This window comes from Protopterus annectens, chromosome 3.part1 (genome assembly GCF_019279795.1).
Source record: "Protopterus annectens isolate FY-2018-M chromosome 3.part1, PAN1.0, whole genome shotgun sequence".
Taxonomy (NCBI): Eukaryota; Metazoa; Chordata; order Ceratodontiformes; family Protopteridae; genus Protopterus; species Protopterus annectens.
Window position 1 is genome coordinate 1,473,245,964 of NC_056732.1, and position 17,275 is coordinate 1,473,263,238.

At 39.4% G+C, this 17,275-nt stretch overlaps 1 protein-coding gene across 2 annotated transcripts in view; it reads right to left on the bottom strand.

Annotated features, from left to right (window-relative positions):
* ST8SIA6 (ST8 alpha-N-acetyl-neuraminide alpha-2,8-sialyltransferase 6) overlaps positions 1-17,275 on the bottom strand; it is a 1,083,972-nt gene that overhangs the window by 771,535 nt on the left and 295,162 nt on the right. For both annotated transcript variants that reach the window (XM_044067540.1, XM_044067539.1), the window contains exon 2: positions 13,684-13,785. In XM_044067540.1, coding sequence (XP_043923475.1) covers positions 13,684-13,785 — 102 coding nt within the window. The remainder of the gene's footprint in view (positions 1-13,683; positions 13,786-17,275) is intronic.

The following is a 17,275-nucleotide window of genomic DNA, read 5'->3' on the forward strand; positions in this document are numbered from 1 at the left end:
GGCTTGTACCTGTCACCCCTGGGATTCAGAATACTAGCAAAGGCTCTTGCCATCCCCATAGTGCCTTTTTTAGGCAAGGCTCAAAAAACAAATCCACCACCATAACAATTACTAGCGACAAAAATCTGGGGGTCATGCTGCTAAACGCTAGGAGTTTAAACCTCAAAATACACTCTTTCGAGGCACTCCACAATATGGAGAACATTGATATTTGTGCAGTAACAGAGACCTGGTTCAAGGCTCAAGAGAGCACCCCAGCGATTCTAGGCTACAACTCATACAACATATTTCAGCCACAAAACCCGGACCGAAATACAAAGGGAGGAGGCGTATCCATATTCATCAAGGCTAACCACACCTCCAGACTGGTTGCAAAATATGATGCCTCAGAGGTCATCCAAGTACAACTGACAATGGGCAAAACTGCAATCCAGATTGTAGCTTGCTACAGATCACCCTCCCTGCCCCAGGACACTCAATCCTCTTTCCTCGAGGTACTGGAAAACATGAGAGCCCAACCGACCACCCTTATACTAGGTGAGTTCAATTACCCAAACATCATTTGGGAAAACTATGAAAGTACTAATACCTTTGCTCAGCACTTCCTGGAATACATTAACTCCAATGCTCTGGACCAGCTTGTAAACACCCCCACAAGAGGTAAAAATATACTGGACCTGGCCATCACCAACATGGGGGACAAATGCTCCACACCTGTGGTAAACTCCTCATTGGTCAGATTAGACCATAAATTCATCACCCTAGATATCCACATACCACCCTCACCCCCCATCCCAAAAGAAACCATGGTGAAAAACTTCTCCAAAGCGAACTTTATGCTGCTCAAGACAGAGGTGGCAAACTTTGTTACTCTCATGCAGAATGTCAATATGATGAAAAGCACTCTACAAGCACCTACATGAGGGCATGGACTGTGCTATCTCAAACAAGACTAAGACCCATTCCTCCAAAAAGAGGAAACCAGTCTGGTGGACCCCAGTCATAAATAATCTCTATAACAGAAGGAAGAAATTACTGCAAAAAAAAGTAAAAACCCTGGAATGGAGGGACTCCCTGACCAACCTTAGCAAAAAGCTAAGAACCCTCATAAAAGCCTCTAAGGCTAGCTTTGAAAGAAAAATAGCAACAGACACCAAAGACAATCACAAAGCATTTTTTAGCCATGTCAAAAACCTAAATAACAACTCTCTGATCTACTCTGAGCTCCAGCATAATTGTTCAAAATTCACGGAAACAACTGATATCGCCAATATATTGGCAGATAGGTTCAGTGTAAACGTCACCACACCCTCAACCCCTAAAGGGCTCATATCCATACCAGAAGATTGTGCTGCCCCTAAAATCACAGACACCCAGGTGAAAACAACATTCTCCAAGGCAAGAAACACAGCATCCATGGGACCAGACAGCATCCCAGGCTGCGTGCTACAGAAACTCCAAAACAAATTAACTCCTCACCTTAATACCATGTTTAACCACAGCCTCACCTCAGGCTATGTGCCCACAGAGTGGTGCATGGCAACAGTTATCCCACTCCATAAAGGTGGTGCCACCACTGACTCTGGGAATTACCACCCCATCAGCCTGATGAGTCTCATCTGCAATGCCATGGAGCACATCATCATGGAACTCATAAACAACTACATTGGGAACTTACAAACCCTAGACTCCAACCAGCTTGGGTTCGTAAAGGGAAGGTCATGTCTCCTAAACCTGGATGACTTTTTAGATATGGTCACTAAAGCAATAGATGAGGGGAAAGCTGGTTCACACAGCATACCTTGATCTCACAAAGGCCTTCGATACCATTCCCCACTCTGGAATTATAGACAAACTCACCAACCTAAATATAAATCCCTACGTTACAAGATGGGTTGCTAACTGGCTCATGGATAGAACCCATTCAGTGAGAATAGAAAACACTAGATCAGACTCCAAACCTGTGACTAGTGGTGTACCACAGGGCTCAGTCTAGAGACCCCTTCTGTTTGGTATCTATTTCTCGGAGGTACAAGCAAACACAGAGGGACTATGGCTAACAAAGTTCGCAAATGACTGCAAACTGGGTGCCATAATTGAGACTCCTACTGATGTAGACATCTTTCAAAAGGGTCTTATGGATACAGATATATGGTGCCAAAGCCATGCCCTCAAGCTAAATGCCAAAAAGTGCATTGTTATCCCCTTTGGGAAAAAACAAGTACCTATGAATTACAACATAGGTGGCAGCCCACTTAACACACAGAGTGTGATAAGAGACCTAGGGACTCAGGTGGATAGTAACCTCTCCTTCGACAACCACATCACTAAAGTGGTTGGAAAATCCTTCTACATGGCCCACCTTATCACAAAGGGGTTTGCATCTAGGAACAGGGAAGTTATTGTCCCAATCTACTCATCACTCATTAGACCTGTTATTCAATATAATGCCCCTTTCGGGATGTACCTAACAAGACATCTGCAACAACTGGAGAGGCCTCAAAAGTACCTCACAAAGAGGATTACAGGCCTTAAACAGATGCCATATGCCATGAGGCTAAAAAAACTCAGGCTGTACTCGGTCGCGTACCAGCTACTCAGAGATGATCTCTGCTTGACATACAAGGCTATGTCAAACCTCGAATTGCTAGAAATGCTCGACCTAAGGAAAACCCAATCCACCAGAGCTACACACTCAAGGGTCATAAACCTGACATCAACAATAAACAGGACTTGTTGGAGGGACAGATTCATGTCCCAGAGACTCCCCTTGCTCTGGAATAAGGTCCCCATATATGTGAAGCAGAGCTCCTCGTTGGTGCTCTTCAAAAGGAATCTTGATGAGTGGATGGGGAACAGGAAATTCACCCTGGGAATCACTTCTGTGGCCCTGCTCGACAGGGGCGCAGGTAACTAAACCACTTGGGAGGGAGGTGATAGCATAACATTTTTGGCTAGGCTTAATTATGCCCTAGGGCCAATAGCCTAGTACCTATCTATGAACCTATGAACCTATATATGTATGGTTTCACTTCAGAATGTCGAGTTACTGAAAACTTGAACTTCATATGGTCAAGACCATATGATCGAGTTTTCAGAAACTCAAAATTCCGAAGTTAAATAAAAAAAAGAAAAAAGTCAAACACATCATTTCTGCAGGGGGGCAAGCCCCCCCTGCACCCTCCCTACTTAAATATACCATCTTCATGATCGCACTATAGCGAAGAAATGGGAAATGTCCTGTTCTGCGCTTCTCCATACAGCACGTAACGGGAGATTTCTCTTTAACCCACTGTAATGCGATCTTGGAGTTGATATATTTAAGTAGGGAGGTATGGGGGGATGCAGGGGAGCTTGCCCCTTGCAGAAACTATGTGTTTCACTTTTTTCTTTTTTTTTTTTAACTTTGGAATTTCAAGTTTCTGAAAACTCGATCATATGGTCTTGACCATATGAAGTTCGAGTTTTCAGTAACTCGACATTCTGAAGTGAAACCATATGTATACATATAGACATACATACACACACACACACACACACACACACACACACACACACACACACATATATATATATATATAGATAGATAGATATAGATAGATATATACATATATACATACACACACACACACACACACACACACACACACACATATATATATATATGTGTGTGTGTGTGTGTGTGTGTGTGTGTGTGTGTGTGTGTGTGTGTGTGTGTGTGTGTTTCCAGATAACACCTGATAACACTGGAGACCTGTGTTCTTCATGTCAAAATTTGGATGATTTCCTTACCATTATTAGTAGTAAATCTAGACTTACTAATGAGGCTTGCACTTTTACAATTGGCACAACTTGGAGTGCTGTTGCTGCTTATATATTAATGACTGGACCGATGAGATAAATAATGTTAGGCAAAGTGGAACTGAGGGTAATGCTACTCAACGCCAGAAGTCTAAACCTCAAAATGCATACACTCGAGGCACTCCTCAGTATGGAGAACATCGATATCTGTGCAGTAACAGAAACCTGGTTTAAGGCTCCAGAGAGCATCCCAGCACTACCAGGCTATAACTCATATCATACCTTTCGGGCACAGAACCCAGACCAAAAAAGGTGGGGGTGTATCCATATTCATCAAGGATACTCACACTTCCAGGTTAGTGGCGCAGCACGATGCATCAGAGATAATCCAAGTGCAACTAATAACAGTCAAAACTGCAATCCAAATTGTAGCTTGCTACAGATCACCCACCATGACCCAGGACCCCCATTCCGCATTTCTGGAGACACTGGGAAAAATGAAGGTCCTACCAAACATCCTAATACTGGGTGATTTCAACTACCCAAACATTAACTGGGAAAACTACTCAAGTACTAACTCCCTTGCCCAACGCTTCCTAGAATTTATAAACTCGAACACCCTGGATCAACTGGTCAACACCCCCACCAGAGGGAACAACATAATGGACCTGGTCATCACCAACATGGGCGACCGGTGTTCCACACCTGATGTCATCCCCTCGCTGGTTAGATCAGACCATAGACTAATCACTCTGGATATTAACATTCTGCCCCCAACCACAATCAAGGAAACCACCGTGAGAAACTTTTCAAAAGCAAACTTCAAGTTGCTTAAGACTGAGGTGGAAAGGTTCACAGCCCCCATGCTAATGGACAATGCTGTCCAAGCTGCTGAAACCTATACAAAGGCACTCTATGATCACCTGCAGCAGTGCATGTATCATGCTATCCCAAGTAAAACCAAGACTCACTCCTCCAAGAAAAGGAAAGCGGTCTGGTGGACCCCTGCCATAAACAGGCTCTACAACAGAAGGAGGAAACTAGTACAGATAAGAGCAAAATCCCTAGAAGGAAAGACATCCCTGATCAGTATCAGCAAGAAACTATGATCCCTCATTAAATCATCCAAGGCTAGCTTTGAAAAAAAAATTGCCAAGGACTCCAAAGATAACCACAAAGCATTCTTTAGCTATGTCAAGAACCTAAGTGGAAACTCTCAGATCTGCTCTCAGTTGGTGCAGAATGGCACAAAATACACTGAACTGACTGATATTGCCAACATTTTGGCAGATAGGTACAGTGCAAACTTCACACCCCTTTCACCCCCTAAAGGGCCCATAACCATACTAGAAGAATGTAAGGCCCTGGCTATCACCAACACACAGGTTAAAACAGCCCTATCCAAAGCCAAAAACACAGCCTAAATGAGACCGGACAGTGTCCCAGGCTGTGTCTTACAAGAGCTCCAAAATGAACTAACCCCTCATCTAAACACACTGTTCAAACTCAGCCTCTCTACAGGCTACATACACACAGAATGGTGCACAGCAACAGTTATCCCACTCCACAAAGGTGTCACCACAACGGACCCCGGGAACTATCGCCCTATAAGCTTGACTACCCTGGCCTGCAAGGCTATGGAGCACATCATCATGGAACTCATTAACAGAGACATTGGGAACCTCCAAACTTTGGACCCCACCCAGTTTGGCTTTGTTAAGGGCAGATTATGCCTCCTAAACCTGGTGGACTTCTTTGAGACAGTTACCAAGGCATTAGATGAGGGTAAGGAGGTCCACACAGCCTATCTAGACCTCACAAAGGCTTTCCACACCATTCCCCATTCTGGTATTATAGACAGACTCACCAACCTGAACATTAACCCCTACATCACGAGATGGGTTGCAAATTGGCTCATGGACAGAACCCACACGGTGAGAGTTGCAGACTTTAGTTCCGACTCTAAACCGGTTACAAGTGGCATCTCCCAGGGCTCAGTCCTAGGACCACTCCTGTTCAGTATATACTTCTCAGGGGTACAGGCAAGCACAGGAGGACTTTGGCTGACTAAGATCACAGATGACTGCAAACTAGGGACCATAATTGATTCTCCGGCTGATACAGACACCCTCCAGAAGGGTCTCACTGAGACGGATACCTGGTGTCAAAATCATGGCCTCAAGCTGAATGCCAAATAGCGCATAGTCATCCCCTTTGGAAAAAACAAAGTGCCTGTGAACTAACACATAGATGGTAGTCCCCTAAATACAGAAAAAGTAATAGGGAATCTGGGGAACCAAGTAGATAGTAATCTCTCCTTTGGTAATCATATTGCCAAGGTGGTTAGAAAATCCTTCTACGTGGCCCACCTAATCTCAAAAGGGTTCACATCCAGAACAAAGGAGGTTATTGTACCTCTCTACTCATCACTTATTAGACCCATTATAGAATACAACGCCCCATTTGGGATGTACCTTACAAGACACCTGCAATAGCTGGAAAGACCACAAAAGTACCTCAGCAAGAGGATTACTGGCCTCAAACAGATGACCTATGCAGCCCAACTAAAGAAACTCCAGCTGTACTCGGTTGCATACCGCTTACTCAGAGGTGATCTCTGCTTGACATACAAGGCCATGTCCAACCCAGAATTGATGGATATGCTCCATCTAATAAAAAAGAAATCCCTGAGAGCCACATGCTCTAGGGATATAAACCTTACCACAATGATAAATAGGACGTGCTGGAGGGATAGATTCCTTACCCAGAGACTCCTCCATGCTTTGGAACAAGATTCCAATATACATCAGGCAGAGCCCCTCACTAGTACTCTTCAAGAGAAACCTTGACGGGTGGATGGGAAACAGAAAATTTACCCCGGGGGGATCACTGCAGTGGCTCTGCTGGACAGAGGCGCAGGGAACTAATGGCTCTGCTGGTCAGAGGCACAGGGAACTAATCTAAGGGGGTGGCAAAAGCCAAACACTCTGGCTAGGCTTATAAATGCCCTTGGGCAAATAGCCTAGTATTTACCTATGAACCTATGAACCTATAAAACATTTAATAAAGGAAGTGACTTCTTTCAATAGAAAAAAGGGATGAGTTCACAACAAATAACTGGAAAGAAAATAAGTTGATTAATTCTGTAATGCAAGGACAGTGCTTTGTTATGTAGCACACAGATTACGGGAAGTTATAATATTGTTTAATCACAAAACATTCAGTCTACAGAAAATTACATAATTTTTCCAACACAGAAGGTAGAAAAAGAGGCAAGGGACACGCTAAAAGAAAATCAAAATCAAACATGGAAAGATTAAAGAACATTACTGTAAAAAAAAAGAGGAAAAGGCCTGAAGTTAACAAAATTGCTCAGAATGTGGAACACAGAGACAGCTGAATGAGAATTCTATCCTTGTAAATTAAATAAAAATGAGAACAATGAGATTAATAAGACAAATTGGCAATAAAAAACATTCCTTTGTAAAAAAAATTGAAAGAATAGACCTTGATGAATTATAAGATTCTTCAGATCTGATCAAAAATGATATACTAATAATTGAAGATTCAGTTTTTAGCAGAACTGATACTTCTATATCTGCACAGAGGATAATGAACATTAAATAGTGTTATGCTTGCCAGGATCACAAATACAGGATATTAGCAGAGCCTTAGAAGCATGGAACTGTTTTTATTCATGCTGGTATAAATTATCTCATTTTCAAGGGCTCACTGGCTGTTAGTAGAGAACCTGCAGCCTTCTCAGATAAAAAATGCTTGTACATGTTAGGATGTATTTTTCATGAATCACATATAGAAGGGAAAGTCAAGTCAGTGTGATTGAAATGATTTTTGGGTAAATGCTAACATGAAAAAATGCCCTTTCTTAAAAGTTGAAATGTGTAGAACATCCAAGCCTAATTTTAAATACGTGTTTGACTGGATCGGGTCTTCTTGTCAAGATAAAGGAAGAGATTTTTTGCAGCAAATATATTGCAATATATGACTATGATTTTTGCCAGGTCAGAACTCAAATATGGCAATATTTGATGTATCTGTGATGGTTGTTAATGTAAGGATCATTAGTTATAAAGTTTTTTTTTTTTTTTTGAGAATTTCCTACATTCTCAAAAGATTTCAGCTGTTACAGTTTGTAAAATGGTTAAAGAACAATGACTGGAAACCAGTTCTGTCAATGTATAAATGCTCTTACTGTAACAGGTGTTCTAACAAAAAAAATCAAAAGGAGGTGTTATGATAGAGATTAAAGATTGTTCACACTTGAGATTATTACGTTTGATGATAATACCAATACTGTAGATTGTGCAAGTTGAAAAAGTATTTATAGTATGAATTTTGATGCACATGTACTTGTTGGTTATGTATTCATGCAGGTATGGGTGTATTTAAGTATGTATTTTCACTATCTGTATGGAATTGGTGCAACTCTTGAAACAGGGACATATCTCTTTAAATGGAGTTTATTTAAATGAACAGAAAATTGCATCCCTTTGCACTGATGGCTCTTTTTTGCGAAATCAGTTTGTGATAGTCATGTTGGTTGGAGGCTGTTTCCACTATTTTAATTGTTTTATTGTTTTTTTTTTGAGATATTCAAGGAATTAAAGGAATTATACTTGAAACTTTGTTTTTGGAGTGCTGGAGGTTTTTGTCTTTGATATATAACAACTCTGGAGCACTGCAGTGGATCATGCACCTATTTTTGTCTTAAGATTTTTTATATAGATATATATATATATATATATATATATGTATATATATGTATATATATATATATATATATATATATATATATATATATATGTATATATATATGTATATATATATATATATATATATATATATATATACATACACACACATCCATACAGTATAGTAACAGACTTCCACTGGATCTTCCTCACCATCTTTTGGTACACTGGTACGCTGATGACATGCCCCTCTACCACCCAAGCCACTCATTAGTTCCATTAAAGCATGACATACAATCTGATTTCCTCTGCCTCTGTTAATGGATCAACAAGGTAAATCTCAGTCTTAATACATCAAAAACAAAAACACTGTTTGACACTCATTAGAAGCTCATCAGATCACCAGTACTTTAACAATCCATGACTACAGCTCTCCCTTTGAGTAAATGTCCTCCTTCAAATATCTTGATTTCTTTTTATAGGTCTCACTCAATTTTATAATTTATCATGATAAAACACAAAAGAAACAGAGCCCCCTTCTATTCCTGACACAAAAATATCCCCTTTTCTATCATACCCAAAAAAACATGCAATAGGGAAAGGAATCCTACTTCCTCAACTAGAGTTCTGCCTTCTTCTTGTTATAGAAACATCTACCAAACCTCCTCTGCCATTCCAACACCAAAAACGTAAAGTGTGTATATTTATAACTCATTTCCCAAAAAATGAATACCACTGTATAACTCTGAAAAAACAAAACAAAACAAAAAAAATAGCTTCCAGCTTGGCAAAGAGCAGACCTACTACTAAGTATACAACCTACCAAGCTCCTACATGAACAAACTGTCTCTCGCTCCCCTTTAACTTTTAAAGTAACAACAGAAGCCCACACAGTCAGTCTCAGAAATATGAATCATATGAGTCCATTAACATAAATCCCACTTCCCAAATGGCATGACTTTGACCATGCATTCTCAGCTCTTGGTCTCAAACTGTGGGAGTCCTTCCTACCTGAACTAAAGACCTTTCATCTTACCCCATGTTCTGTGGACTATTAAAAATCTCATCTACTTAATGAAGCTAAATGTTCCTATGACCCAACAGGCCACATAAAAAACAACTTATATCTCTACCTTGCCCTAACAGCCCTATTAATGTCTATTGTTCCAATTCTCCCACCTAAGACTTCTGTAGAACATATTTAAATATATTGTTTTTCTCCTTAAATGTAAAGCAAGCCTTGTAGTAAAATGTACATTAACATCACTTTTTCATTTTATTCACTATCACTTCATGTTTTTTATTATCTTACATATTCTGTCATATTCAGTCTATTTTAATAGTTAGTATATTGCTTGCATACAGTTTTCTAAATAAAATCAAACATTAATTTAAAGCAAAATGTGTACATATTGCAGACTTGCACAATTACAAGCAGCACAGTCATAAACATTAAAATCCTTTCACAGGCAAAGCAAAGGAGCTGTATTCTATTTTTTTCCACAATCTTACTTCCTAGATATATAAAATAAAACTTTGTACATCATTGGCTTAATAAACCTAAATAATCTTTGCTTCCACACTAAGAGACTACTATTATGTAACTGCTGAGCTTACTAAATTGAACCTTCTCAAAGTTGCTGACATTAGATAAATACTAGTATGCACTGTAATATTATACTTTTAAAATAAATAAAAATAAAACCAAAGTAAATGAACACTCTGGAAACATGAGTCAATTAATGCTGAAGATGAAGAGAGCATAAGAGATATTTGCTTTCTTTATGGTTCTAAACATTCTGATATTGAATGACGGGAAAGAATTATCCCAAGAAAGGCTGACTTGATTAGAATTCTGCCAAATAGTCCTTGATTGGCAAGACAATTACACAAAAATAAGGAATATTGTGGTCAGAGACTAGGATAAAGAAGATAACGTTATTTACCAGAAAGTCCAAACATGAAAGATAGCTTCAGAGAAATATTCCTAGCAAAATACATTCTTATTTAATTTGCTATATTTAAAATGATGGCTGATTGTGCATAATATGTTACTTGTTGTCATTTTGTATAACCCTAATGTACCCCAACCTGATGGGCCTCCTGCATATCCACAAAATAAACAGCACCAGAATTACCTGTTATAAAGAATTAAACATTGCCTGTGATATAAACAGGATCTGCTTGAGAGACAGAAATGTATCCCAGACACTGCCCCTTTTCTGAAACAGGCTGCCCATGCATGTGAAGCAGAGTTCTTTCTTAACCCTAATCCAATTCAGCTATAACATGGACAATTGGATGGGGAACAGAAAATCATCCCTGGTTTGGTACTTATATGTCTAATGGACACAGGCAGCCTGTAAATGGTTCATCTCTCAGGCCCCTGCTTGTATATGTTTCATCTTCCAAACCATTGCTTACACTTATCAAGGTAACCAGAACTTGTCAGAGATTTGGGATGCTTGGCTAGCTTTAAAAAGGCCCTTGTGGTCATTAGCCTAGTACATAACTATGAATCTTTGAATCTATAACCACATAAGTCTTATCAATGACTGAAAAATATGAGAGCTATCTTTAGACAAAGTTTAGGGTACCTGAAAAAATGTGAAAGTAACACAGCACCCAGACTGGCCAATAATTTTTTGCCATGCATCAGGCAGAAATTCGATGCCACTGTCAGAAATAATGTTAGAAATTGTTGTAGCTATCAACCTGCACAGTTAATACTTGCTTTTCAGCAAAGAGTTGTGGTGTATCTGAATTATTCTTTAGATTATAGCTACAGAATTTTATAATGCTGCTTTTCTTTTCTGTTCTAGAGCCTCAGACTTTGCCCCATTTGGTAGCTTTCCTCTTTCTTCTGCTGCCATCATTTTACAGTTGTTTCCTCTTTTGCACCGATATTCTCTGCCTCTGCCAACTATATTCTTTAACTTAGCAGACCCTTCCTACTGTAGAATATTCTCATTCATAGCTTATCACATCAACTGCCTGTTATCTGCCTGAAGTAACTCGTCATTCCTGTACCATAACTTTTAATGCACATCTAAACTACCTGATTAGAAAACCTGAGCCTTTAATGGAAATAGGCCATCACCTTAATATGGACTTCTGTTCTCACAGCTTTATTTATGCTACCATGTCTGTACTACTGCAAGTATTTTTATTTATTGTCATTTTAACTTTACTTCTTCTCCTTCACTTTCCTGTAATTTTAATCCATGAAAAGTATCACTTCAGATAAATGATTATACTTATTCAGAAATTAAATTTGCACTCAGGGTAGTTTCCAGTGATCTGTCTTTATATTCAGGGAATATGAAACACCTTTATCTCTCTAATGCATCTGTAGCCATTATACTGCTAATCAGAGCTGGACAATAATGAGTTTTCAGCTTGTACCGAAAAGCTTATTGTGGTCTATGAATAATTGCTATGAGTATTTACATTAGCTGCTTGGTGAGTCTATTTGTCAGGTCATATTTGCAATATATTATTCTATTACCAGAATTGCTGTTAAATGAGGCTGTGGCAAATACATTTCTGAGGTGCTCTTGGAGAATAATTCAGATATAACACATACATACTGCTAAAATTCTGACATGTTGCAGCCACAGTTCTCAGATCTTGTAGTGCTGTTTTCCACACATAGGTGCAAGTATTTATTTGTTTATTTGACATTTGTTTACCGGGGTAGTCCGGCTGGGTCTACAGAACCCATTTTCAGAGGAGGCCCAAGGAGAAAAGCTCCACATACAGTGTAATACAAATACATTATAGTCAAAAAACAATACAAGTGGCATGAGAAATATTATACAAAAATAAGTTGATAGAACGTAAACTAGATTACAAGATATACTACACATCTGGATAATTCTATAGCACTATATCATTATAGACAATTTTGGGGCAGCCGCAGTGGTGCAGCGGTTAGCGTTGCTGCCTCACAGCAAGAGGTTCTCCAGTTCAATCCTCAGCTGGGGTGCCTTCTGTGTGGAGTCCACATGTCCTCCTTGTGGTCGTGTGGGTTTCCTCCAGTTCCTCCCACATCCCAAAGACATGCTGTAGGTGGATTGGACACTCTAAATTGGCCCTAGGTGTGAGTGCATGCATGTGTGTGCCTTCTGTGGAAGGTTGGGTGCTGGGTTGGCAACTCGACACCATAAAACTCCACTGCCAATCATGAGCAGACAAGTGATCCACTGTGGTGACCCCTAACTGGAAAAAGCTAGAAGAAGAAGATATCATTATAGACAATTTTAGTCATTCTAACAATATATACATAGCCTATGAGTAGATAAAGTGTACAAAAGTAGTATGTAGGTAGTACAATGTATGACATTGGTTATTTGCAGAAAGTTTTTCAAAATTCTGTTACTACATTGCTTTAGAAATTTAAAAGCACTTTTCAATTTTGTGGCATAGGGGGATAATCCCATTAATGATGACTCATGTGACCAAAGTTTGACTGGTAGCCATAGTACCTGAAGAACAAAACAGAGGCAGGGAGGAGTGGTGAGTCTAAGGGGGGGGTCAGGGCCATCCTTGGGGAGAGGGTGGAGTCACCTTCAGTTATCACAGTTCATAACTATAGTAACCTCCTGAATAATGCCGGAATACAGGGACTAGAGCACAGCACATAAAGTTAGCCTACAAAACCAGCTCTGCCAGCACAGAGGCTTAACCAAAGCAGCTGGACACAGTGATCCCAACCTGGGAAGATTATACAAGTGACTGGCCTCATACGATGTGCCAGTAGCCAAAGGAGAGTTGGGGCTGAGGGATGGATTATGCCATATGGAGTACCCTGTCCAATTACAACAGTGGAAGCTTACTGAAAAAAAATAATTACTTATGTCAAGACACTTTTACATCCTCATCCATTTTGTGCCACTTCTTGTGACATGTACATTATGAAAACAGATTAAGTCTTTATGGCATAGTAGTTACACTGTAAACTTTGCAAATGAAAAAATATGTGTAACAAGTAGGATGTACTAGTCTATGTTTTGCAGATGCCACTTGAAGTCATGCCATACCAAATTATGTCACGGAAAGTCATGCTAATGTGAAGAACTTAATTATGAGAGATGTGTAATAAATGTAAATGATTGTTTTATTTCCAAACCAATGCATAGTATCATGGAATGTAAGTAAAGAAACATACCTCTGCCTTTGTTCAGATCTGGTCTTCTTGCGTACATCTTTGTGTAGTGGCACATACATGTTGACTGAAGTGATATTTTTCCCATTTGGGTGTATACCAACTCTGCAAAAATATTTTAGAAAAAAAAATAAATTGCAACAACCGATTATCATTAATATCATTCCAGTACTGGTTCAGCATGACTGATTTACACGATTCAGAGGTTTATAATCTTGAGGCACCATCATCTAGGAGAAAGAGATCTACTTGCATGCAACAAAAATCCACAATTCATCTGGTTAATACTGGAGCACATGGCTCATAAATGCCAAGGACTTAGGAGCCTCTAAACATTATTATGATCCTTCCTTACTGATCAGTCACAGATAATAATATATCAACATAACTGAGTGCACCTATGTGAAACTGTTTTTATAAATGTTTTTTCTCTCTGTATCTTCTCTTACTCTCAAGCCTGTGTCAGCTGGTCCATTTATCGTCCCACCATTACCCACTTAATTAGTGAGGTTTGAATGGAGATAGAGGCTTGGGAATGAGTGAGGTTTGAATGGAGACAGAGGCTTGGGAATGAGCCATCATGCTGTGTAGTTGGGCTTTTATGCTCCTGCCATTGTCCTCTACCCCACAGTGGCCATTAGGTGAACATCTGAGAAGGAGTGTACAGTGATGACCTTTTGGTCAAAGTGTACCTCCACAGGTACATACCTATCTTAAGCAACAATACAGAACAATCATGAATTAAGGAAATCCATGCCAATGAGAGCAAACGCTCCAACCAACAACACAGAACACTATTGGGTGGGCTACACACCCACCCTGTTGTTGTGCTACCTTGCCACCTGCAGTCCTACATGTGGTAGTATTACAGCAGGACCACTACTCTCTCCAACCATTCACTACCACTGTACAGATTGCTTTTCTGTCCTTCATCCAGACTGCTGGGGCCGCAATCAAAGCTCCATCCATGTATACCACAGAACCAGCTGCAGCCATGCATAATTTGCCAGCTGGAAAAGTGATGCTGCAGTATATACCTTCCCCAGCAGTCGCAACAGGATATGTTGTAGTATAGTGTATATAAGCAACAATAAGCGATTATAAAAAGGAATAAAAATTAAATTATTAAAATGCATTTTTAAAGTGTATTGTGAATATTAACAGTTAATAAGTTACTCTACACAGTTGAAATAGCAGCTATTTTGTCAGTTTACTTTATATACTATGCAGAAGTTGTTCTAAAAAAGGAACACTGCTTAGCATTTATGTTTACAGGTAAACCTACAAAAAGTACTGCTCATGTTCTGAATAGTTCAAAAGGCATCCATCTGACTTTGTAAACTCAAAGCATCATCTAAGCATTTTACTCTTCTGATAAAAATGTTTGCATTCATTGTGTTCACTTTTACCACCAGCAGCATGAAAATGACCACATACAGTTTTTATTGATGACAACATTTATACACCAACTGAGGGATTCATAAACATTGTACAAGTCCAATACATGGAGTTTGTGCAGTGTGTCACTTCATGCACCAGGAATTCATAGAGGCAGGTCATAAACACACAGAGGCCCCAAACATAATTGGATGTAAGACGTAGCCTGTGATAGATAACTAGTTGCTGTTGTAAGCATACATACAGGATGCTGTAAGTCTTCATTTAGCTATATGCATAACATGCATAAGAAAACACAGAATATACTCCATTCCCTTTCCAGCATGATCTGGGGTACTTACAAACAACAATGAAATATAGAAACAGCAGTTAGTGACTATATGACCTATTAGGCCCTCTGGAATTGCTATTTAACTGTAGCCTCCAAACAGTCTTCATGCCTCATGAATGGTGAACAGCAACAGTCATCCCTCTGCACAAAGGAAGGGCATCTACAGACCCTGGAAACTACAGCCCCATAAGTCTCACTAGTCTCATATGCAAAGCCATGGAAATAGTTATCATGGAAAGGATCAGTAGTGACATAGGATACCTCCAGACACTGGACCCAACCCAATTTGATTTCATCAAGGGCAGGTCATGCCTACTCAGCCTAGTGGACTTCTTTGAAAAGGCAACCAGAGCAAAGGATGAGGCCAAAATGGTTCACACTGCCTACCTCGACCTGGCAAGGCATTTGGCACAATACCTCACTCGAGCATTGCTGACAAACTTAAGAGGTTAGGTACAAAACCTTATGTCACCCAGTGGATAGCCAGCTGGATCACAGACATGACCCAGAGAGTTAGAATTGGGGAGTTCATCTTTACAAAGAGGCAGTTCCAAGTGCCTCAGGGATCAGTCCTTCTATTTGGCATTTACTTCTCTGAAGTCAAGACCAATGTTATTGGCCTGTGGCTGACTAAATTTGCAGTTGATTGAAAATTAGGAGCCGTCATTGAATCGCCCACCAACACAAATGTTCTCCAGGAAGGGCCGACATAGACAAAAATGGTGTCAGAAACATGGACTAAAACTAAATGTGAAGAAATGCATAATAGCATCCTTTGGGAAGACAGCCACCCCAGGTAACTATCATATTGACAACATACACCTAACAGATAACCCAGCAGTCATGGATTTGGAAACACACATAGACAGTAATCTAGTCTTTGACCATCACGTGTCTACAGTAGTGAGGAAATCATTCTATGTTGTGCAACTTATAAACAAAGGCATGGCATCTAGGTCCAAGGAATTAATTATTCTACTATATTTGTCATTCATCAGACCTATCACTGAGTACAATGCCCCCCGTGGTATATACCTAATCAGCACAAACCATGAATAAAATAAAAATAACCAAACCAGAGCCGCTGCAATGCTGCAAAACTGCTTTAATGGTGTTCTGGTACCTCAACTCAACACCTTCAATGGAATGTTTTAACACACAAAATGCAGCCATTTTTATACATCCATAAATTAGTAAAAATAATTGAATAATTGCTCAATTATTAACTAAATGCCCTTAAAGTGCCAACAAGTTTGCAATACTCAAATACAAAATTTATAAAATTCCAAATTTAAAAATCCCACAATATAAATATGCAACCTTTCAAAAGTAAAACATTCAAATGGATTTCTAAATTCAATCCCCTAGGTCCAAGTGTATTAAAGTTCAGTATGAATCTGCTTTCCAGTTTCACTAACATTTGTCTAAAATTGTCTCCATCTTTTAAATGGGGTTTGGCCAACACACAAAAAAATAAACTATCATCAAAGCACCCATGTACTCTATGAAAATGGGCAGCTACAGGGCTTTCCAAACATTGATTTCTGATGTCCCCAAATGTTCTAATATTCAGACCTTTACCATTCTTTTTGTCTGGCGTACATACAGTGGATATAAAAAGTGTACACACTCCTGTTAAAATGCCATGTTTTTGTGATATAAAAAATTAGACCACAATAAATCATTTCAAAACTTTTGCTACCTTTAATGTGACCTATAACCTGTACAATTCAATTGAAAAACAAATCTGTTAGGGGAAAAAATATAAAAAATTAAAAACATACAATAAGCTGGTTGCATAGGTGAGCACACCCTTAAACTAATACTTTGGTGAAACACCTTTTTATTTAATTATAGCATTCAGTC